Source organism: Merops nubicus, unplaced genomic scaffold (assembly GCF_000691845.1).
Source record: "Merops nubicus isolate BGI_N331 unplaced genomic scaffold, ASM69184v1 scaffold31416, whole genome shotgun sequence".
Classification (NCBI taxonomy): Eukaryota; Metazoa; Chordata; class Aves; order Coraciiformes; family Meropidae; genus Merops; species Merops nubicus.
In genome coordinates, this window is record NW_008617482.1 from 60,271 (window position 1) to 84,186 (window position 23,916).

Sequence of the window (23,916 nt, forward strand, 5' to 3'; positions counted from 1 at the left end):
TTATATCATCTATTTCTCTCAATGTATAGAGGGATGTCCAGGTGCTACTTTTACATGTTTAAAGCATTCTAGCTGATTTTGATAGTTCTGGGCTAGACAGAGATGACAGATGCAGTTATTCTGAGGAACATGGCAGGATGCTACCTTCAGTAAAGACAGTGAGAGGCAGCTGAGGGCAGGAGCCTTTTCACCTGGCTCGGCTGCAGCTAAAACACTGCAGTGAAATCACTTTGGTCAAATGTGAGTACTGTCCAAATTTAACATCTAGAGAAGTGTTTAATGTATTTCCTATCCTTCTGAGTGGGAGTGTGACACAGAGGTTGAATATTTTGGGAATCAAAATTATTATATTAAGAATTTGCAGCAGTTTATCTGCTTAACTGGAATTATTTTTAGATGATGTTTCTCATCCAATCACTAGTTTGAAAAAGTTCTTCATCTCAACACAAGTTATTAGATACCTTTAACTAAGTGATTTGACACTGAGGATCTGACAGATATGCTCCTGAAGAGAGGGCTCCAGCCATAGGGGAAGGATTGAGGTTTTATAAATGTCCCAGCTTAAGCAAACACTACAACTGAAGCTCACACGTCTGTCATGAGGCACAAAGCCCTAACAAACAAGATTTCACTGGTTCTGGTGTTCATAAAAATGTTTGCTAGGATTTTGTACAGTTTTGAAGGATACCTGTGTCCCTAATCTCCTTCAGGCTTTCTGGGTGCTGTAAAAATCTCGGTAAATAATAGCAAGTGCAAATTAAGTTGCTAAAGTGTGGGAGTAAAATGGAACCAGAACAACAGAAGAGGAGACATAATAAATGGTGCCACGGCACTTGTAACTTACCAGCTGTCTTCATACAAATCTAAAAGTAGCTGCTTTTCAGTAGGCCAAGTTTCAAAGTACTTCTTTTTATTACTTGTTCAGAATAGTATTCTTAGTGGAATCAGATTTCAGAGGGGAAAAATATACTTCTTTAGAAAGGGTTTAATTCTGTAACTGAAAAATGTGCAAATCTCAGCTATCAGTTGACTGGAGTGTTTTAATGCTTTTTGTAAAAAAAAGAATCCCAATGCTTACCGCCTCTAAAGCATGCTCTCCCAGTGACCATGAAGGCTTTGCTTTGTGTCAGGCAGTGGTTTGGGTTTTGCAATTTTTAGATAGATTTTTCAGCCTCCTGCTTCGGCGGTCATGATGTCAGTTATTTACATTTCTGTAAAATGTTTGTTGTAGCTTTCAAATACATGGGGACTGTAGACAGACAGCGTTTATTCCATTGTGAAGTCTGTCAGAAATGGCTGGCTTTAGCAACACACTCAGGCCCAGTATTTGTGTTTTATTGTTTGAACTGTCAGGCCCGTTGGGTATGGTGACCATGGCCAGTGTGAAGATTAATGAGCTGGGTTTTGGAAGGCACACTGAATCGCCTGGCTGACTAATCCTGATATTTTTTTTTTCTGTCCCAACAATACAAACTCTGAATCATTGGAAGAAACCGAAACAATAAAATTAAAAACTGTTGAAGAACTAAGGTATAGAACAAAACCAATGTTAAATGGAACATGTGTCAGCTTTTGTACCATTCATGATGAATTTCTTCAAAAGTCCCTACTGAGATGTAAAATTGCTCTGCACACATGAATATAAATATATATATATGGCATGTATATACAAAGTAGTTTTTAGAAGCAAATAGTCAATGTTATTACTTATTTCAGTATATTTAAGGTTACAGTGGGAACTGTGATTCCTAAACTGTTACTCATTTAATTTTGGTGCTGCAAAAATATGTGAAGCTGGCTTGAGCACCAAGGTAACTCCATCTTTCTAGTGTAGCAGAGTAGCATAGTCATCAAAGAGAATTGAAAGACACTGAATATAATGGCTGGATTTTATTTTTCATAGGAACAGAGTTCTGGACCAGCTGAAAGGCAATAATGAAGCTTTAAGCTTCTCTTAACTTGCTATTTATTATATTTGATCTAGGTGGGACATTGCTGCATGTAAACATTGTTGCTTTGAATGAGTATTAGACAAGATACTGTAGACTGATGTTAAACTCTCGAGGGAAGTCTGAATTCATAAGCTCAACAAGAGTGACATAGGTACTGTATTTCATGCTAGACCATACCATGCTAGAGCACACAGGACATAGCTTGAGGTTTGTGGCTTTTATTTCATAATTGAAGAAAACTGTCAAGTGTGAGTTAGAAGCAGCAAATGTTAAACCTAAATTTTGGCTACAAACAATTGATGCAAATTTAACTTGGTTCTGTTAATCAGCTAGACTCTTTAGAGGCAAGGGTGATCTATCTCTCTGGAGAATGCAGGAGTGTTAGCCAGCAGAGCAGTAATTCAGTAATCTTTTCCAAATTAATAATTCTTGTCTTTGGGGCACTTTAGGGTCAGCTGAGAATAAGACAGTGGCAAAAATCTGTCATCCTGAAAAAAGACTGTGATGATTCCGCCCTGCCCCCTCCCCCAAAAAAAATAAAAAAAATGTGGTTATTTTTTATTTAGGGAAATTAAAAGATGCAGCATTTCTGCATGGAGGCTACAGTCATTAGTTAAGTTAAGGTGAAGTGTTGAGGCTGTCTACATCTCTAGAAGAAATCCAGCTTAAAGTCTGATATGTAGATTCATTGAGGGCTAGAGACATTACAGGAGCTGTCAGCTTATCTGTCACCCTCTTACTAAATCAGAAAAAGCATCATAGGACATTATATATGAAAAAGAATGAAAATTACTGGTTTAGTGAGTTTACCTAAGTCATGGGCTAGTGGTTTTACCCAAATTATAGCCAAGTTATGTGTATTTTGTGATCTTACATACATATATACATAAACACAGGCCCATTACTTGTATATTATTTAGCACACTCAAACAGTTAGTTTCAATAGCCTCACAACTGACGCATTTCTCAATCTGTCTGAAACTTTGCAAAGTTATTTAACATTTATGTGTAAGTATTAGTATAGTAATGAAAAGCCAAAAATGCCAAACTTTTATAGGCACATTTGTGATTGAGAGGTGTCCTGATGGCTGTGATGCAGCCCACTTGTTTTCTTCTTTACTTAACATCTCCCATTTCTCCACTAGAGGACACTACTGGCAGAAACAACAGCATGTTCTTTTACTCCTGAGAAGTAATAAATCTATTTAGAAGTCAAATTTCCTTTTTGGAAGAAACATACTTATATAAGATTATAATTTTGTGAATACCAGTGTGGATTCTAAGGCCAAAGGTAGTACCTGCTAAGTTAATTTGCATGTTGATTCTCCAAGTTCTGTGTTAGTTATGGTTATGTTCAAAACAGACTTTAAAATATTGTTGATTTTTGTATTGGACAAACAGGCCCCATATTTTTTCAGTTTGACTACTCCTATTGGATCCTGCCTTCATCTTTCTGACCCTAAGTTCAGCTGGTTCTGTGGCCCCTCAGGTGCCAATGTGGTTAGACATTACACAGCTCTTTTTCCTACTGAGCTTCTTACAGCAGCATGTCTCCTGGCTGTGATGCGTTAGGATATAACCTGTCAAGACTTAAATGTGCAATTGTACAGAGGGTTCTACAGGGGAAAAACAAACAAACAAACAAACAAAAAAAGTATGCACATGCACAGTAATCTTTTAAAAAGAAAAAATGTTGCCCCGTGCCCACAGTTAATAGGCATATTTATGAGCCGCTGTTTTTTGTGCTGTGCAAATTTTACACTAAGCTGTGGTGCTGATCAGGGTGGGCAGTCACCAGCACTTGAGCAGCAGGCCAGCTCAGCTGCAGTGACCAGCGGCCGGGCTGGCCTTTGGCAGCAGCAGCTGGCTGGGCACATTCATGGCCCATGGATGAAAGCGAGCCAGCAAAGCCCCCTGAGCCCCACATCAGTCCTGTGCTCTTTCCACCTCCACCCTCACAGCAGTGCAGTGGGACCCTGTGGAGTCACTGGTGCTGTCCTGTTGTAACCTATTGCCTTTCCCTTATAGGTGTGATACCTGTCTTTTGGCTATTAGCCACAGGAAGACTTTTGATACATAGTGCACTGGTTTACACCAAAAAGCCACCTTCTGTATTGGGCGGGAGGCACTTTGTGGTCAAAATGTAAAAAAAATAGTCTCTTTACAGTACTTTCATCTTTTTTTTTTTTTTGTTCTTTATGAAAGTAACTTCTACTCTTATTTTATGGATAATTGGAAGGTTTATTTTAGCTAAACATACAATGTATTTCTATACAAAGGATGGATTAGCTTTTTAATCCATCCATTAATTTTTCAACTTTGGATAATCCTGCAATAGCCAGTTCCAGAGCTACAGTGGCATGACACGAAGGGAAGTCATCCATCAAATGTAAATCTGAATTATAACAATTTAAAAAGAAATTAAAGTCCAAATCCAAACATTATGAAGTGTGTTGAATTGCAAAACTAAAAAATGTCTGGCATATCAGCCGAAACTGGAATTCAGGCCCTTGGAGCTATGTACTATGCCACCAAAAATCTAATCATTTTGCTAACACAGAAGGTAACATAGGGTATTCTGTATTTATGCTTCCTTTGTTGCAAGTGTTAATTGAGTCTTCAGCTGTTCATAGGGAAGTACAGAACCTGAGTTCAGACCATGAACTCAGGAACTGATAGAGCAAATATAACTGATGAAAAATCTGAGATGTAAGTAACCCTTCTTGAAATGAATTCACTTCTTTAAGTCCAGTGAAAGGATTTGAGGGACTTTTAATGTACGCATGTTCAGCACTGAGTGTTAAGGATGCACCATACCACTAAAACGTGCTTTGAAGAAGATTCAGCAGTGTTAAAAGCCTGGAGTATGGTTTATTGTACTGTATCTACCATCTTAGTTACGTATGATCCAAGCTGGTGCTAGTAGCAGGAACCTCACCTGATCTGATCAGCTACGGCAAGCATGTTTGATAGCAATAGCACAGTGGTTGCCAGCAGGCTATGGGCACGCACCAGGGGAGCTCTCTAGACATTTCCTACCCAAACAGCCCTTCCCTGTCACTGCTAGGATGAGGTCAGTAGGTCAAATGTGTTGGAGTTTGGGTGTTGAGGTGGGTCAAGGAAGCTTTACATCATCAAGAATTTGTTTGTCCAGAGTTTCTATAGTCTGTGGATTAACCTTTTTCTCAGGATGAATGTATAAATAAGACTTGTTACTAGAGGTGAGCCACAGAATATTTTTTAACTTGTTTGCAGGAAGTAGTATTAAAAGGCAAGTTCAGTTCACAGCTAAGCTCTGCAGTGTGCTTATTCCTAGATTATTCAGAGGTTAATTTACTGTGCACGGTGGGTGTAGTTTTAAACTGCTGTGATGGTTTCTGGGGATGCAGTTGAACATTGTTTGTGGCCTTTTGCTGTTACATCAGACTTTTTTTTTCTTTCTATGTCAGTTTAGAATGAATACATCATAGCAGAATGGATATGATGGATTTATATATACATTCCAAGGTATGCAAAGTTTCTTCACTGAGCACATACAAGACAAGAAGTACGTGTCAGTATCGTTAAAGTACAGGCACAGTTGTTGTACTGAGTGGATGCCAGTTTAGAGATAATGATGAAGTAATGATTATTACAGTTTTTAAAGAAATTAAGGTTTTATTTCATGATGGTATGTCTATGCACATTATTTTTGGAAGTATTTTTAAAATTCTACATCTGATTTGAGACCATTGCTTGTGACTTGAGAACCTATCTCCTAGATGTCTTCGTCGTCTGTTCTCCCATTTGCAGTGGTTCACAAACCCACGTTATCAATCTGCCCTCAGATCTTTGTTGCTGTCCTGTAGGTGGGGTAATGAACAAATAGTCCAAGAGGTTACAGGAGAGTACCCAAGGCAACAGGTGTGAAAGCCGTGGTTAGAATTCAAGTGCTCTTGACTGTAATACAGGTCTTTAAACAACCATTGCTCCCTCTCTAGAAGTCTTCTCCCATGTAATTTAGTATCTTTAGTTTTGCTTGATTGCACTGGTTTTCATAGTGTAAGTTCAGCTGAAATCAGTGCTGCTTTGCTTTCTAGTGGCTGAAAGCTTTCAACAGTGAAATGTCAGCTGTAGGACCTTAAGACCCAGTGTTGCAAGAGATCTGTAACTTTCCTACTCACTGGGCAAATTCCTTGTCCAGTAAACTGCAGAGAGAGAGCGAGCAGAACAAGATCATGTATTTGTGCTTTTTATATACTTGTTTGGGAACTTCTGTTTATGAGATTATTCAAAAAAGGTCAAAGTGACCTTAGCTAATGGAGTCATCAATGGAGATGTAGGAGCAGTTGTTTCTGGTATTAGAGATTGAAACCTTCATCCTTGCTTTCCTTCTTTAACTGATGCACTTACTAGATGCCCTGTTATTTATAAATAGACAAAACATTTATTTTTAATAGGCACAAGTGCTGCTATGCTCAGTGCTGTCTTTTACAGTATCTATGAGGATAATAATTCTTCTTTTTCCAAGCAATATTGACTGTTTCCTGTTACACTACTTAGCATGAGTGAAAGCAGCAGCTAAACAGATAAGAAGGAATTCACTAGTTTACCTTTACCTGTCTTTCATTAATGTCAGTCACTGACTCTGGAAACAAAAGCATTGCGGGGGCAGGGGAAGTCCTGTCCATGTCAACAGAAGTGTTAATAGACTTGGATTGAGAAGACACTGCAGAACTTGGAAGGAGATCATGTAAATAAGGTTCGTCTTACTCAGTGAGATAACGGAGCAGTTCAATAAGGAGCATAAACACAGAAACCAAAGGAGGTGCCTTATCTTTAAGGCCTCTGAATCAGCTTTAAGGCTTCAGAATTCAGACTTCACTTAGTGGGATAAGGTGCACAGGAGAAATTCAAGCCCTCCTTTTGGTGGCCTTGCAGTGCATAACTGACAGAGCTTTCATGCTTTAACATGTAAGCAATGCATGAGGGAGGAGTTGATACAAACATGTGATGGGTATGTCCTTAATGGGAGTTAATACCTCCTCCCAATCATGTGCAAAGGCTACAGAGCCAATTCTGGGTCATGTTTTAATCCTATACTAGTTTCCCGCTGATGTTCAGTTCTGGAAATTCTATTGTGGGTAAAGTCACTCATGTTTGAAAACCAGTTTGAGACTTTCAGATAGAGTGGATTATTATAATAATACTGATTTCGCTAGAGAGTATTAGTACAAGGAACAAAACTGTCTATTTTAGTAGGAAATATTTTGGTATACTCTACAGTGATTTTCGCTGGAGAAAGTTTTATGTCTGAAGGACTAGTGAAGAGTGTAGATTTTCTACAATCACAAAGGTATGTGTGGTTTTCTATGTGCTTGTGGATCTACTTGTGTGTTTATTTAAAGGGAGAGGAGAGGGAAACAAAACCAAACCAAACCAAACAAACAAACAAAACAAAAACAAACAAACAAAAACCGAAAAAGAAAAAACAAAACAAAACAAAACAAAACAAAACAAAAACCCAAAGAGGAGTCAAGCCCAGGACCAGGATTCAGTTGTCTGTTTGGTTGGGGTTTTTTTTCGTTTTAGCCCCTGGCAGTTTAGAAAGAATCTTCAAACACTAGATAAAAGGAAAGAAGAAAATTCTTAAGATGGATTTCAACTGTATTTTCCTAATTAGTTGTTAAACTGTTCATTGAAGGAAGAAATAAGTGTGGAATTGAGCTGCACATGTTCAGTGTGTTCTTTCAGAAACAGAAGTCAGATTGTTTCCAAGTATTTGTGTTTCATTTAGAAGTATTTTCTTCAGAACGGTTTTGGTTCCTGAGGTCTGTTGAGACAGGCTTTCCAGATCAGGTGTTTCTTCAGGCATAGTAGGCAGGACTAGCAGAAAGCATTCTTTTGGCCGGTGAAGGAAAATATTCTTTTATTTAATTACATAAAAATACTGATTGTGGAGGGTTTGTTTTAGAGAGAGGGATTGCACTGGAGTATTTAAGTTAGCTCAAAAAGATTTCAGATAGTGAAAATGTGAGGTGATGAAGTTACGTAGAACAGAGATGGTAACGTTGACATTAAATCATTTCAGCTGTTAAAGCTCTGCTTTATTTCTGATTCTGCTCTACTTATTAACTAATAATAATACTTTAACAGGAGAAATGTATGGAAGTGAGTGCTTTGGTCCAGGACATTGGATTTCACCCAATAACTGTTGCATCAAATTAATAAATTATGATTTAACTGGGATCATATTTTTCTAGGAGGTAATCAGGTTTGATTTAAAAACTTCAAATGATTGAGAGTCGACTATATCCTAAGTATATTATGCTTGCCATTAATTACTCTTGGCATTAAAAATAAATCATTTTATTCTTACCTGAGCTCATCTGGTTGCAGCTTCCAAATATTAGCTGTTACTGTGCATTATCAGAAATCTTCCCATTCAGGTACTTTTACACTGATCCCATTATATTTTTACTTTCACCAGAATGAACTAAACTGTCCTTCTGTAAAGTCTCATGGTGAGGCAGGTTTCTCTGACCTCCTATCTTCTGTTTTACAAACCTCCCACCTTGCCAAATACCAGTGTAAAGGGGAGCGGCAGCATAGGACAGTGGTTTTGGTCTCCTACTGTCCTGGAGCGTTGTATGCAGAAACCAAAAGCTGTTACTGACTCATACTCACTTCGTTTTCCTCTGTGTTACTTTCTATTACCCACTGACTTGCAGAAATAAACAAGATATTTCTCCCCTAATTGGTTTTATTTCCGAAGAATAGAGTTTATGTTACCTTACTACTTTAATGAGTTAAACAGAACCCAGCAAACTAACAACATGGGCCAGCTGGCCTTCTCCTGTGTTTCTTTGTTGACCGTGTTAGGTGCAATGAGGCCTATGTGTAAAAGACTTCTTTTTAGCTCTGTGTATTTTTCTGCACCGACTGTCAGGTAATGAGGTGAAAACATTTTTTTGAACTTTCTATTTTTGTCTGCTAATTTTTGAATGTGCCAAACATACTTTTATCATTGGGTAAGTGGTGCTTCTGAAGGTGGCACAGATGCCAAACTCTTATAAAATCCACCCTATCTTGTTAATGAACACACAGTTGTTACCCATCTGCTGCCTCTGTCTGAAAGGTTAGGAAGCCCTTCCTTCTTGATCACAAAGGACATAATTATTGTCTGTAGAGGAGTCAAGTACAAAGACAGTTCATCCAGTCTGACTGCTACTACACTCCAGGCCACCAAAGATTAACAGCTGCTTCTCCTTTGATTAGGTTAGGTAATAACAGTTACTTTAGTTAATAATTGGATGGATTCCCAGGCCATGTAATTCAGGTTTAGGCTGTCATTTTTTGCTGGCATGTAGCTGAGCTGTATTACTGGAACAGAGCCTATAATCCTATTAGTCAGTTGTCACTCAAGCCATAGGAAAGGAGAGAAGGGGAATTCAAATCCATTAAGGTGGAGTAACAGGTAGGTAAATAAGTCAGCCACACTAGCCCAGTGTGCAGGGAGCTTTCTTGATTGTTAGTCTTTTTTTTTTTTAAAAAAAAAAAAGGATCAATTTTAAGTTTCTTAATGTTTAGTTCATAACTAATCCATACAATGGTTACATGATTTGTTTAATTATTATTTCTGTTTACTTTGGCACACATGCATTGGTGTACACACACTGTTAAAGTTACTTCATACACATACAGTTCTGCTGAAATCAGTTGCTGTGTGCTCTAAATGACAAATTTATACCGGTGCAGAGATTAAGAATACATGCTTAATATCACATCAGCTGTGTTGGCTTTCCTCTTATACAGACAAGAGACCACTGTATTTCACAATGATAGAGACTTCAGAGGGATAAAGAAAACCAGAGGTTTTTTCCTTGTGTTGGTTTTGAGTGCTACATCTGCTGCTCTGAAGACTCTCTCTGCTACTGTTTTTGTAATGGTTAAGCCATATCCAGGTGGCATCCCCAAGGTTTTTGTGCTGCCTCCTCTCTCCGTTAAGAAATGCACAGGTGACAGTAATAATCATATTTGCCTACATGTTTATTTGCCCTTGCTCTCCTGCATGACCAGATACCTGTGGAGCTTTGAAATCCTTTTGTAATTAAAAATCAAACGGCTTAAAAATATGACTTGAACTAGTTGTGAATTTCTGAAAATACCTATAAGCAAGTCAGATTTTCACACAGCGTTGAACACAAGAAAATATATATACATATACATCTCGTTTTCAATAAACCTGAATCTCTTTATATAACCTTCCAAATCTAAATATACAGCTGCTTAAAGAATGGTGCCAGTAGTGAAATTATGAAATAATTCATAAGTTTCATCTAGCTAAGTAATTTGGGAGAATAAGTTAGACGTCTGGAAGATTCTTTCAAGCAGCAAAAATGTGCCATACTGGTTTATGCCCTTACAAAACAGGGATTTAATACTTGCTCTCCACAGGTTCTGTCATTTTTCGTGCCCACATGGTAGCTGATCTGCTGAGTACCCTGGGTGCTACCAAACTGAAGGTTGTAGTTACCTGCATAGGTCTTGCATTCTGACACAGATTCAGCTGCGGACCAACTTAAATAAGAATATTATATGAGTAAGGTCTTTGAATAAGTTACATGCTTTGGTCTGTTTCTTTTGAATTCTATTATGGTTTAATATATATCAACTAATGTAAAGCTTTAGCACAAGAGAATATTAAGTGCATTTGGGTCATGTTTTGATGGTTAATATAGGTTAACTTTGAAAAGAAAGACAACTTGGATGAGGTAGCCTGCTCCCACATGTTTACGCTTTGAGAAAAAGATTTCTTCAGATGAGTATTTAAATACTTCAAAATCTGTAAATTGCTTCAAGCGGAAATTAAATCATATGTATTTAAAAATAATGTGGTATTATTTGGCTGCTATACTTCAGAGAAAGAATGACAATATTTTTGAGCACTGGGGAGATTTAATACTGTTTGCTCTCTATGCACCACTCATCTTCCTACCAGAGGTCTTGTGTTGTGGATAGCTGAGGAAATTGCCTGTTCATGATTCCTTGTTTGACTTTCCTCTGGTACCACAGTCACACAGTATTCACTCTGAACACATCAGTAATACAATATTCAAGTAATACTGTTCTGCTCCTTTGTGGGTATGGTGTGTTTTCCCCAGAGTTACCATGACCCCCGCTAAGCCAAGGCTGAGCTCCAGGAGCCGTGCCTGAACCTGGGGTTCCTGATAGCAGGATGCTTGTGTGGTGACCAAGGTCATTCACAAGCACTGTAAACCAGCATGTACTTTGGTAATCAATGTTGCCTTTCAATAAGTGAATTAAAAGCTCTTAGAGTTCTCCATCTTAAAAGAATCCTTGGAGAGAAATGTATTAAATAGCATGCCAAAAGTAAGGTATTCCTAATCCCTAAGTGACAGTTTTATAGACCTTTGTAAGCCCAGCGAACGAATACTATGCTCACGTGTCTTTCCCAAATTCGCTACTGGTCTGTTTCTTACTCTTATTTAAGGTTTTCTCTCTCTCTCTTCCATGCACATAGTGAGGGATTTATTTCCTTGATGGCTAAGCACCAAAGTGCTGATTGATTTTTATGAGTAATCTAGAGAGAAGAATAATAGGACATAAAGTGAAATCATATAAAACTTGGAGAAATTAAAAACTTGCTTCTGCTTGATAGAAAACCATAGTAGTAAAGAAAATTCTTTAAAATATAAATTTGTATTTTGCAAAGTATACGTGTCTTTTAGCAAAATAGTAGACAAAAGTGAAACAGTCTGAAAAAAGTCTGTCTATAAAAGAAGTGATGCCGGAAGAAGTGATGCTCCAGATTGAAGTGGAAGGAGGGCATGTAGGAAATCAGACAGCTTCAAAAGATTCATATTCTTTTTAGATACATGAAAATGTCTCAGAATAGGGAGACATTATAGCTTCTTTTGGTGTCGCTCTAGTGACTGATTTGTGGGGAGTGTGGGGAAGTTCCCTCCTAGACACTACATTACCAGGTATTTATGGAGAAAAGAGGAGTTCTGGCAAAAGGAATTACAGATAAGAGAAGTTTATGTGAAGAAAGGAAAATAAAAGTATAGATTTAGCAATAATGAATATACAGAGTGGAGAAACAAGCCAAGTAGGGAAATGTATGATTTCAAGAATGGAGTAATTGCTGTGGGGAGGAACAAAATGAGTGCAGTAAAATGGGATATAACTCAGAGTAACGGGATGAAATAGAGAAAGGGCATATTTGGTCTAAATGACAGGAAAGACTTCTTTGCCACAAGAGCTAATAGGTTGTGGCATAATCTCCCATGAGAAATAGGGGAAGCGAGAAGTGGGCAGTGCTTGGCACATGTAAAACTGGCGCAGCGCTAACAAAGAGGCTGTAGGAAGTCAGTCGGCCGCGGCACATGAGTGCCTTTCTCGTCTGCGCTGCGCTGCCTGGGTGCCGGTCTCAGGCAGAAGTCCTTGTGCGCTGTGCTCCACGCTGGCCTAGGTGCGCGTGCTGATTCCCCAGGAAAGCACGCACTTGAAACACCAAAATCTCCCTTCAGACATGTGACGTTTTAAGTTGAAGTGAACACTGATACTTTAGTAAGTCCCTGGCCTTTGTCTAGGGGGTGCTGAGCCACTCTGCAGCACTGGCAGGGAGCAGGGGAGGAAGAGTTAGAAAGTTCCAGAGCTGTGGCCAGAAGCCAAGGTGCCCCAAGAATATTTGGTGATGAGTGGCAGGGCTGTTTTTTGCTGTTTGGCTGCCTCTCCCTTACAGCTCTGTCAGGTCACAGAGAAGGCAGTGCTTACTGCAGGCCATCCCAGTCACACAGCAGTCTGGGTGCCTGACTTGTTCTCTCTCTGAGGTCCCCAGCCAAGGGTTGCTTGAGGAGGCTATTTTGCTGTTGTTTGGAATTTTTCTGAGTTGGAACGGAGGGAGGGGAAGCAAAGGAAGAATATATGAATGAAACTCAAAAATAACTCTTCGGTTAAGGCACACTTGCTGGGCTGACTGGACTAAAATTGACTGCTAGAGTTATATTTATCAATTAGCCTGTAGGAAATTGGTGGTTAATTATCTTGACTGCCTAATGAGTTGGCACAGAGATTTCCACTCATTTGAGGCTTGTTATTCCTTTGAAGGCAAACCTTTTGGCTGCCTAAATATACATGCAATTTGTATTAATTGTAGAAAATGTTTTCTTTTTGAGTTTCTGACTTCTCAGTTTGAACAGTTTTTCTGAAACTTAAATAGAATATAGGTGTTTGCTTCAAAGAAACTAAATGGAAAGAAAGTTGTGTGATTCTTTTTTAAAAAGCAAGATATTTACTTCAGTGTTTATATATTGTCTAATTCTCACAGGGAAAAGTTTCCCTTCTAAATTGTATTGTATTGTGCACAATTATATTTCTAACTGTTCAGAGAAAGATTTTATTGCCAGAGCCACTAGGGAGTTTTTTCTGTTATACAATTTGTTATAGTATAATGCATTCTTTATGGACTAATAATGATTTGATTTATAGAGCACTACCCATTTTTTTTCCACATGCCAAATGGGGAAAAAAAAATTATTTATTACCTAGCATGTCCTCCTCACTGACAAAATCAAGATAATTAAATACAAACTACAATAAATTTATACAAAATGAGCAACTTAAAAATAGGGAAGGAAAAGATCGTACTTGCTTTATTTTAAGCAGTAGGAGATAAAAGCAGTTCTGCAGGAAAGGAAAAGCGCATGGATAAGTTCTAAAATACCAGACCTGCTCCAGCAAAACCTCAGCCGTTTGCAAACTGTATGAATAATGGTAAGATGTGCTTCCCATAACTGAAGCACTACCAAAACTCGCATCCAGTTTTTTAACTTGATTCTTAAACTCCAAACAATTCGTTTGAGAGGACAGAACAGCTAACCAACTTTCATCCTCAACAGCATCTGTCAGGTGACATTTCTGTCTTCCAAGATTAAGGATAAAATAGGACATCTGACTGGTGACACTGTCAGACTTTCTTCCAGATGAGCAACTTAACTTACAGGGTTCACTTTCTGTGAAATTTGTAACCAAGTATCATCAGTGTAATGATAGTACTTATACCTTACAGTGATCTGCCTATGCTATGTTGTGCTTACAGTGAACGTGTTGTGGAACAAGCCCGGAGATTCTTTCATTTCAGAAAAGTTTGTAAAAAAGAGGAAGTACCTGTTTAAAAGTTGTGTCTAGTCTTTGAAGCATACACAGTGCAATAAAGTATAGCTTCAAAGATAGCAGCAACAAAGAAAGCTTAGATTTATTAGAATCCTGACAATAGTATGTCATTACTAAGAACATGGTATTCCATTATATTACCTATATAGCATTTGATACGTATATGTGGCCTTGGAAAAAAATAGCACCTGAGAATTTCCACTCCTGCTCTAAAGACTACTCTTTCCTTTGCACTGACTGTGAAGTGTTCTTTTTCAAAGTTGTGCTACATGATAAGTATATGTGGTGAGGATTTCTACATCAACAAAACTAAGGGCAATTGTCTATCAGACATCTCTTTTATGTAGGAATTTGTTTAATTTCTGTTCTCTCTTGTGTTTGTCTAGAACACAGCAGATCAAATAGCATTTCAGGCTGCGGGAGGACTAACAGCCCTTGAGAATGTTCTTCAAGCGATGACTTCTTCCACCAATCTGAATGTGGCTTCACGGATTCCTTTTAAGTAAGTATGATCAGTTCTTCATTTGCTAGAATATTTATTTCACATCTGCTGCTTCATTACTACTTCTTCTCATAGTCCATTGTGCAACTTCAAAGAAAAAAAACCGTACTGTACTCTGCACTGCTGTGGAAGGCGAAAGAGATTTCTGCTCAAGCTCTGTTTATCTAACTTGGTGGTTTTATTTCTAGCCATGGAATATTTGAGCAGTGGCATCCCTAATTGTATAAAATGAGAAAGGAAAAAACTGCATTAAACAGAAGAGGAGGTACATACCTTTTGAAGTTAGTCTGTAAAAAAACTCTAGTGGGAAGTGGGGGAATTTTTTAAATCCATTGGAGTCTGACTGCTTTTAAAATGAAACAGTTGCAAGATACTGATAGCTGAAGGGGCTCCGACAAACAGGTAAATCAAAATTCTTGTGGATTAGAGGAATTCCTCTTTATAGCACATAAGAATGGAAGCGTTTAAATGTGTAATCCCTAAAAAAAATTTAAAAGCGACAACTAAACAGAATGCCTGCAAAAACTGATAACTCAAAAGCATGCTTTTTCCCTAATGTCTAACTGTAGTTTTTATCCCTTCAAAAGCACATACATGTTTTCAGAGCAGAGGCAGGCATGGTTTTAGTATGAGAGGAACCAAGCCCAGGATATCCTCTTGTGTATCATTTTCAACATTTGTAGGTGAATTTTAACATTGTAATAATCGGAATTTAAGCACTACATGGCAAGGGTTCAGATTAAAACTGTCCATTAATATTATGGGGCAGGTGTGAAGTGCTAGGAAAGAACACCAAGGAAAAAACGTGCTTTTAATACCTTAGCTTTGCTCTTCAAAGAGAGTAAAATTCCTACCTTTCCACTGTCACGCAGAAAGCACTTGCTGCAAGTCCAGCCAGCTCCACTGGTGAGCAATCCTGAATTGGTCCTATGGTGAGCAGTCCAGCTCTAGCCTTTGGATGTGTTCGTTTGCAGAGGCTATAATTTTGAGTAACCCTCCTCAATGTGGGGTAAACTTTGCAAAAGACAGGGCTGCACTATGTGGCCACATAAAGCTTAGCTTAAATTTAGCTAAAAATTCTTAGAATGTGCATCTTCTATACACCTTTGATTTTTTTTTTTTTGTTGTTGTTCTTTTATTTTATGAATAGTCTTCACTTTGCTAACCTTTGTATTTACATTACTGAAAACATCATTTAAAATTTGTTAAACAACATGAAGATATATTAGTTGTCAAAGGAATTTGTGTGCCAGTAAATAAAGCCTCATGTCAGTTATATTTGTGTAACAGAAAAAACAAGCTTTATCAGAGGTTCTTCTCCCTATGATGGTTACTACCAATCTCATACCTATTTCAGACCAGTATAATGGGTTTCTCAGATTCCTGAGCCTCTTCATGACTGAATTATAAAAAGAATATTTAAGCCTTTCAAAAAATCTTGAAACATTTTTTCATTAACACAATTTTTCAGCTATCTGTATTTCCAAAAGGAATTCCCAAAGCAGAAAAGAGATTAAAATTACCTATTCTGACAGCTTTTAATGTTAAAAAAACTCACTGGAGAACTTGACTCTACTACTGAAATGTAGCATTTCATTCAACTTTACATCAAATTGCAGTCTCTAGTCTATAGAAATCTGAAAGTATTGTAGTTTGGAAGTTATACATCAGGTTGCACGTAGTTTAACACAGGATCTTGCTTTCTAAAGCTAACTGCTTTTGCTGGGGTTTTTTTGGGGTTTTTTTGTTTGTTTTTTTTTTTTTTTTTTCTGCAAGAGTTTTAACTACTTCAGTCTAACTTACATAGTCTAGAGTCTGCTGGAAGTCTCAGTGAATTTGGTGGTGTTTGATGGGATGCAGAGCTTCCTCTAGAGCTATTTCTGTGGTCTCCTTGCTGATAGAGAAAAACATATTTTGTGCAGAATCTGCATTTCTACTGTTAAGCATAAGCAGTAGTTCCAGAAGCTGGGACTTGTGTGAGCAGTTTGAAACAGGCATAAATGTGGCTGATTCAGAGAAACATATTAGTGTGGTTTTGTTGAAAGTGTTTAAGACATTCTTCAAATGTATCATTTTAATTACAGAACATTTGAGAGAGTTTCAAAAGCAAAGGATAATCGTAGAATATGTATACTTCTTTAAAATAAGAAGAAAATTTGTATCACATTTCTCCTCATTTAATTTTTGAAATGAGTTTGAAGTTATTTTTCTTTCTTTTGTGCAAATAGAATTCCCATCCTAACTTCTTAAACTTTGAATCTAACAAAGCAGCATTTTTCTCTGTTTAAAGACAAAACCCTGTGGCAAGAAGTTGAATTTTAAGACCTTTCATTCATTGCCCTCCAGTCTTCCTCTAGCTAAATCTGCTTTGCCAAAGGACACGACTGTACTTAAGATTGTTTGTGTGCTCTTGCAATGTTTAACCATTTGTACTCATCTTAAATTAGGAATTTGTCTGTTGTTTTGTGATGAGTATAAGCTATTTACAAGTAGGTGAGGAGATTACATGGGCTATTATCTACATCTCTCTTTCCCCAAAATCCTGGCAGTATGGTGCAGCTCAGAACTTTAATCCCATGTCTACAAGATAAAGCTTTATTATCAGAAGATTTAACAATATGCCTGTTGTTTTGTACTACTTACCAGATTGGTAGTTAGACCAGCAGGACGGTAAATGCTGTGAGAAGGATGTGACATTTATGAGACAGATGATAGGTTTGGTGTTAGGGTAATTTTTCTCCCTTTCAAGTAAATAATTGAAAAATGAAAAGAGAAAGCAGTGGATTATAGTAAGTTTTATTGTTGGTATTAACATACAAGTTACTGTCCAGCTGCATGATTTCTTAAATAGCGTTTTGTAATTTTCCTGAATTTTTTCAGTTCTTACATTCAGCAGAATTTCAAGGGGTTTCAGTGTCTTGCGATATTTTTCTTACACTTCTACTGGAAAGCAAATGGGAGCTGCACAGCAAAACAGTTTAGTGACTTAAGATCAAGACCAGAAGATGAGCCTCATCCCCCGTGTTGCCTTGTGTATTTTGCTAGGGCAACTCATTTAGTCCCTTTGTGACATGACATGTTATTGGCCTTGAAAATTGTTAACAAATCTGCAAACAAATTATGTTCGTAGGGTTTGTTTAATAAACAGTTGTGAAATACTTTGAGTTCCTTTGATGCTGAGCATTTTTAAATAGAAATTGGCAGTACTTGTGTAAGGAAAAAAGGAGGATTTTTGTTACAAGTTCAGATATGATTAAAGTCAGTTTTATTATAGTATGTTTTCTCTATTCATACAATTTCTTGCATCATTTATTTAAAGCAGATATTGTCAGGGGAAAAAAGCTTGAACTGTAATTCCATACATAGAAAGAAGAAAGTAGTGCCTGCATAATATTATGGATACCATTCATACAAATTACTTTTTTCAGTAAGAACTATTTTGATCTGAGTAGTGATTTTATAGCTTGTTCTTTGTAAGTTTTACTTTACTTGGTTTTATGAGCATACCTTTCTTAAGGTGCTCTTTTACTGTTCATGCAGTTCTGTAGGATTGTTCACTTTATTTTTTTATGTAAAGTGCAAAACAAGTGTTCTTGTTGTCTTGTAAGGTTATTCCCTCTATAGAAACATTCATTGGAAATCAGCACTTGGTACAAGGATATGAAGATAATCTTAAATGAGAGAATGATCACTGTGCCAGTTGAACATCTGAAACCTGCAGCATCTGTCTCTTCCCATGATGTGTCGTTCCTGTCTGTCTCAGGGCTGGATTTCAGGCTCTCAGAGCTCAAGAGTAAAGCAATGTTGCCCTCTCGTGCAACATAGGAACAAGTTTCATTGTTGAAAGGAGCTCTGGGAAATTTTACAAAACTTCTGGTTTGAGAGCAGATGTCGCAGTGAAGCAACTGATAAGCCAGGGGCTAGAGAATTTTTGTAGAAGACTTTCAGATTCTATCATACTTACAAATGCTGGGGTAAAGTAATAGCTTGATTGTCGCTTGTCATGCAATAGTTTATTCATAAGTACAGTAACATTTCAGAATGAGACTTCGATCTGGTTTTGGAAATGTCTTGTGTCAGATCCTGAGCTATATCTTTTCGCTATTAGTTGAGACTAGATTTCAGCATGAGCCTGGGTTTTAATCATGTATTCTTAAATAATGTAAAATAGACACAAAAGAGTAATTGATAATCTTGAAGAGTTAAAATTGGGATTTTTACCTTAAAATATTTTTTTGTTGTTGTTATTTCAATTCACATTCTTACCTTGATGGTTCTTTAACCATTTCACTCTACAGCTGTTCAGTGCACTGTGTTTTCAGTAATAGCTCACCTCCCACTTCTACTCAGCTCAGCTTTGAAATACCAAAACTCTTGCCCCATCAGAGTGCTGCATAATATCACACTAGTTAAAAATGAGCAGTTCACTACTGAGTTAACACATCCTAAATTTGATAATGTTTAGTTTTGTATTATTTCACTGCCAAATTGAGCTCTTGGGATTATTTTCTTCATGGATGATTGAAGTACGCTCATTTATAATCTTCTAAAGCTGGAAGTGATATGAAAAAGCTTTACACTTGAAACTGTTTGTTATATGTTGATGATGCCCTGGTTTTTATAAAGCAAAAGTTTTAAGTTCTCACATATACATCCTGGTACACTATGGCAGATTAGTGCTGTTTGGTTGGATACTGTTGCTGCCTCAGTATTTTGAATAAAAGTTACAGTTTGTAAATTTGTTTATATCAGGCAAGTTGAGGAAAGCCAAGATGTGGTAGCGGAAAAAAAAAAAATCATGTGTATACATATAAACTGTTGAGATCTAGCTTGCAAACATTGATGAAAATGAATCCTCTTCATATTTCTTTCTACTCAAATAAATATAACCTACAAATGCACATTTTTCCCTAGTTTAAAGTCAGGTTTATTTTTTTGATCAAAGTTTGTGTACCATAATGAGTGTTTTTATAATTGGATTTACTCTAGAAGAAAGCCTTGCATCAGAGGGCAGACTTACTGTGTGGTTTGAGTATACATGCGGTCAAGCATAGCTTTAAAGCTGATTTGTGAGTGTGATACAAAGTTTAGAGTAACATCCATAATCAATAAACAGGTGCTTTACATGGGGCTCATACTTCACTATTTCAACTGACCTTGATATCTCTTGAGACTGGATTTAAGAACAGTTAGTGTCCAACAAGGGCCAAAAACTGGTAAGAAATGTATTGGGTTTTTCATCCCAGGGACTTTAACTGGTGGTTAAATAAAGTTCTGGCTTGACATTCGCAGCACTGCGCTTCTCCCAAAGGCCTTGTGCAGAAATGGTGACAGTTGACAGCTGTTGTTCCCTTAATAAGATTAAAGTAAAGAAATTAGTTGTGCTGTCTTTAATCTGCTATTTAACACTGCGAACCACCTGGGGATGGCTTCTGTGCTGACACTTCCAATTTTCAATTAAAAAAATTGCAGAACTGAATCACAGTTCAGAGTGTGCTGTGATTAGAATGTGTTTAGACGAACCACAGTTAGCAAGCTTATGTTGTCAATTAAAAAGAACCCTCTTTATTGTTGTGAAAAATTAATTTGACATCCATTTGCTTACACCACCTTTTCAACTGCATTATTTGAGTCTCTGGAAATTCAAGTTCTTTTTCTGACATGAGAATCAGTTGGGAAATAAAAAAGCGTGATGCATTATTACAGTGAAATTAGTCCTATGTATAAAGTTGGAAGTCTTTGTGTTTTCAAATGTAAAATAAATGATCCCCTTAGGAATTAGGAATCCCATACATCAAAAAATATTATTGCAGTGAATTAACTAAATCACCTCAGAAGCGCTGAAGTGCTGCCAAAATTATAAATTAACCTACCAAGTTCATGTTTGACACCTTGGGTTAAATTATAATGCTTATATTTAAATAAAATTAATCTTTGTTTTAGAATAGCTGACAAAGTGACAGATGCTCATTTAAAGCATCTTCTTCTCAGCTGAAAATAGAAACTACTGATATAGTTTCATATCTTGTCTCTCTCTGTAGAGACACCTACATGGGGGAATAATCTTCCATGAAAAGTAAAAGTAGGTGCCTAACAAAAATTTTTTTAAGCATTATTGAGGAAGGTGAAATAAATACTTTTATATAGCCAGGACAGGACAAGAGAGTCCTGTTGTAAGTCAGGTTTTAAAAAATGCACATGAAGCATGCTACTTCAATATTGTATTGGTAGGTTATCCTTGTAGGGTAAATAGGTGAAGTAGGTGTAAATTAACCTGCCTCTGATCAATAAATAATGATTTAAGATTGTTTTCGTATCATATGAACTGCAGATTGAAACTGGCTTAATTAGTAGACTAAAATTAATTGCCAGTGTGCTAAAATTAATATAAGTGATAGTGTGGTGGTTCTCAGAATATTAACAAAGGAAAGGAATAAGCGTTCTTTATTTTTTTACTGATTTAACCAAACAAGGTAACATTCTTTATAAAATTCAAAATTATTTCTCAAGCTGAAGAAAAGAAATACATCCAGAAATACAAACCAAAAAAAAAATTACGCTGTATTTTCTGGCCTGTGAGCATTTCCAGCTTTTCTTGGCTTGAGAAAAATAATGTATGTATATAAGATGCTTCCACTGCAACTCTGAGGAGCCACGCTAAGTAATCAGATGCCACAGCAATAAACACAGTAAGCAGTAAAGCAGCCTTCCTTATGATGTACGTAATTTTGTTAGTTCAAAAATGCTTTAGGAGAAAAACAAAGTGTAAAACTCAACTGTCTCTTTGTAAGTATGTTGAACTAGCGTGCAGCTTGATATGTTAACTACCAGCTTTGATGAATTCTGTACCATAACTTGTCATTTGTTGCAGTCCCACTTTGGCACGACTTTTTGACAGTGCTCAAAATTTATTTTCTTCTGTGAAGCTTATTTGAACTTCATCACATTTTTTCACATGTTAAAAAAAACAAACATTGAGTTCTTTTCATTTTGTTTGCTTTAGACCAACAACTTAAATGTCTAGCCATCTTTATTTATTTATTATTGTGGATATTTACTATGCCTTTGTGTTGCGTGTCTGCATATTTGTATAGTAACAATGATAGCTTTTGTAGTACATGAAGTTCAAGAATCAAATTTTGTGTGTCTTCTGAAATAGTGTTTTACAGTGTATTACCGTGAATACGCATTTACAGTGTATTACTGTGAACTACTTCATACAGGGATTTTTTTCTTGAAAGGTTGTGCTAGGAAACTTAGACCCAAATGACTCGTGTGACATAAGGCACAAGAAAGAAATATTACATATCAAATTATTAAATTAGCTAATACTCTGTGTAAGTTCTGTTATTGGATTTGAATACAGAAGAGTCCAGTAGCCATACAGTGCATGCATGACGTCTGATAAGTATGGCTTTACTGTTTTGAAGTTACTAATTATTTAAATTATTTTGTGTAGCTTTTTCATTTTTTGAAATCCCAAATTTAAGAAAATGAGTGTGAACTGCTGAAAGGCTGCTTTGTGATGTATTTCCACTTACCTGCTTTTGATTTACTGAATAAAAAAGTAAAATTCTTACTTTACTTTTTCTTTCCTTCTGATTTTATAGGTCACTCTGCAATACAGTAAATGCTTACAGGCTCACCTGCAGTAATTGTGCAGAAAACTGTACCTATGTTCTTTTTAGTAATAAGATCACTTTTCTAATGGACCTGTTGATACACCAGTTTACGGTACGTAAAAGAACTATATTAATTTAGAAGAATTTGTATGCTTCACAATCACTCTGGAGTATTTAGAGTATAAGAACACCAGGCGACAGAGGAGAGTAAGTTTCTTTGTTGTATGTGTTTGGTGACTACAATACTATACAAAGTATACTATACAAATGGATATACTTGCTTCTGCTAATAAATTCTGCAAAAGCTTATGTACCAGGGACTCTAGTGAGTGGACAATGTTCTATCTTTAAAGTTTTCTAAGGTTTTCTTCTTAATTCACTCTCTAGTAATAGTTTAAGTATAGAATATTATGACTTGTCCACGTGTGTTTGATTCTTACATGTTTCAGTATCAGGAATATAAGTCAGGTTAATACATTTCTGTAGTTTGATTTGCTGAAGTGCTTTGATAGCAAGACTCTTTAACTGAAAGGTAATTTTCCAATGTTTCATTTAATTTGAAATGTCATTAAATATTTTATTTGAAAACTCATTTTTAATTCATAGTGACCTGCTCATCATAAGATATTTAGTCTTGGCTTTCTACTTATAAATAGTGTGTATGTATTTCCTTGAGCCAAGCAGTTTGTTAATTGAAAAGTTATGTACATACTTTAAATAATTTAAATGACGCTGTTAGAATCGACAAGCCATAGGACTGTTAATGAACACTTTAAAAAGATAGTCCAAAGGTCCTGGGCACAAAGAAAACATATGCAACCTGTGCATTCTCCTCTAAGTAGCTGCCAGCTCATTGTTCTTCGTCAAATCTTTCCAAGAGGATTGCAGGTATTAGATTTCCAGTATGCTTAGTGAAAGGTGCACATATTGTGCCCGGCCAGTCAAAACACTGCTGGCTCTGTGCAGACCGAGCCAGAGCACAGGCTCTGTTGGTAATTACACAAGAGATGAAATCCTTCAGCACTTTAAAAGTGGCAAGATCCATTCTGATGCCAAACACCTTCCCTTTTTATCGGTGTAGCACTGTGCAAACAACCTGCGCTTTTCCCAAAGAAACACAGTGGATATTTCTTAGGAAGTCTTGGCCACCTAGAGATCAGAGATGCTACATAAGAAAAATTTACTATGCTTAGAGCTGTTGTCAGTCTGTTGCCAAATACTACCCTTGAATTGCAGCAAAACTGTACTTAAAGCTTAATGTTTCCCATGATCCACAGTGAACTTTTCTTTCCTATGCATAAAGTCTCTTATGTTCTCTTCGGGCAAAATTGGCCCTTAAACTAGGATGTCTTTGTAGTTCCATGAAGTACATATTTAAGTACAAAAACAATGAATACAGTGCTGCTTTTCTAATCCTGGTTTTTCTGTTTTGAAAATATAATAAATCAGTTTAAATTTTTCTCCTTTATGAAAAGCAGTGGACAAATGGAGAGCATTTTTTTTAAGTTGGATCAAGCTCTGAATACCAAAATATAAAAAAAACATACCTCCAAAGCATTCAACTGCCTCTAGTGTCCCTAGTTTGGCGAGCTGTATGATGCTGCCTTTGCCTGTGTTGTGTGTCTTTCCACTCACTGTTGGAAAATAAACCTCAAGTAATACC

General features: G+C 36.8%; 1 protein-coding gene across 2 annotated transcripts in view; it reads left to right on the forward strand.

The window, feature by feature from the left end:
• SCAPER (S-phase cyclin A-associated protein in the ER) overlaps window positions 1–23,916 on the forward strand; it is a 124,122-nt gene that overhangs the window by 56,394 nt on the left and 43,812 nt on the right. For both annotated transcript variants that reach the window (XM_008943171.1, XM_008943172.1), the window contains exons 19-20: window positions 14,516–14,631; window positions 22,242–22,365. In XM_008943171.1, the coding sequence (XP_008941419.1) occupies window positions 14,516–14,631; window positions 22,242–22,365 (240 nt within the window). The remainder of the gene's footprint in view (window positions 1–14,515; window positions 14,632–22,241; window positions 22,366–23,916) is intronic.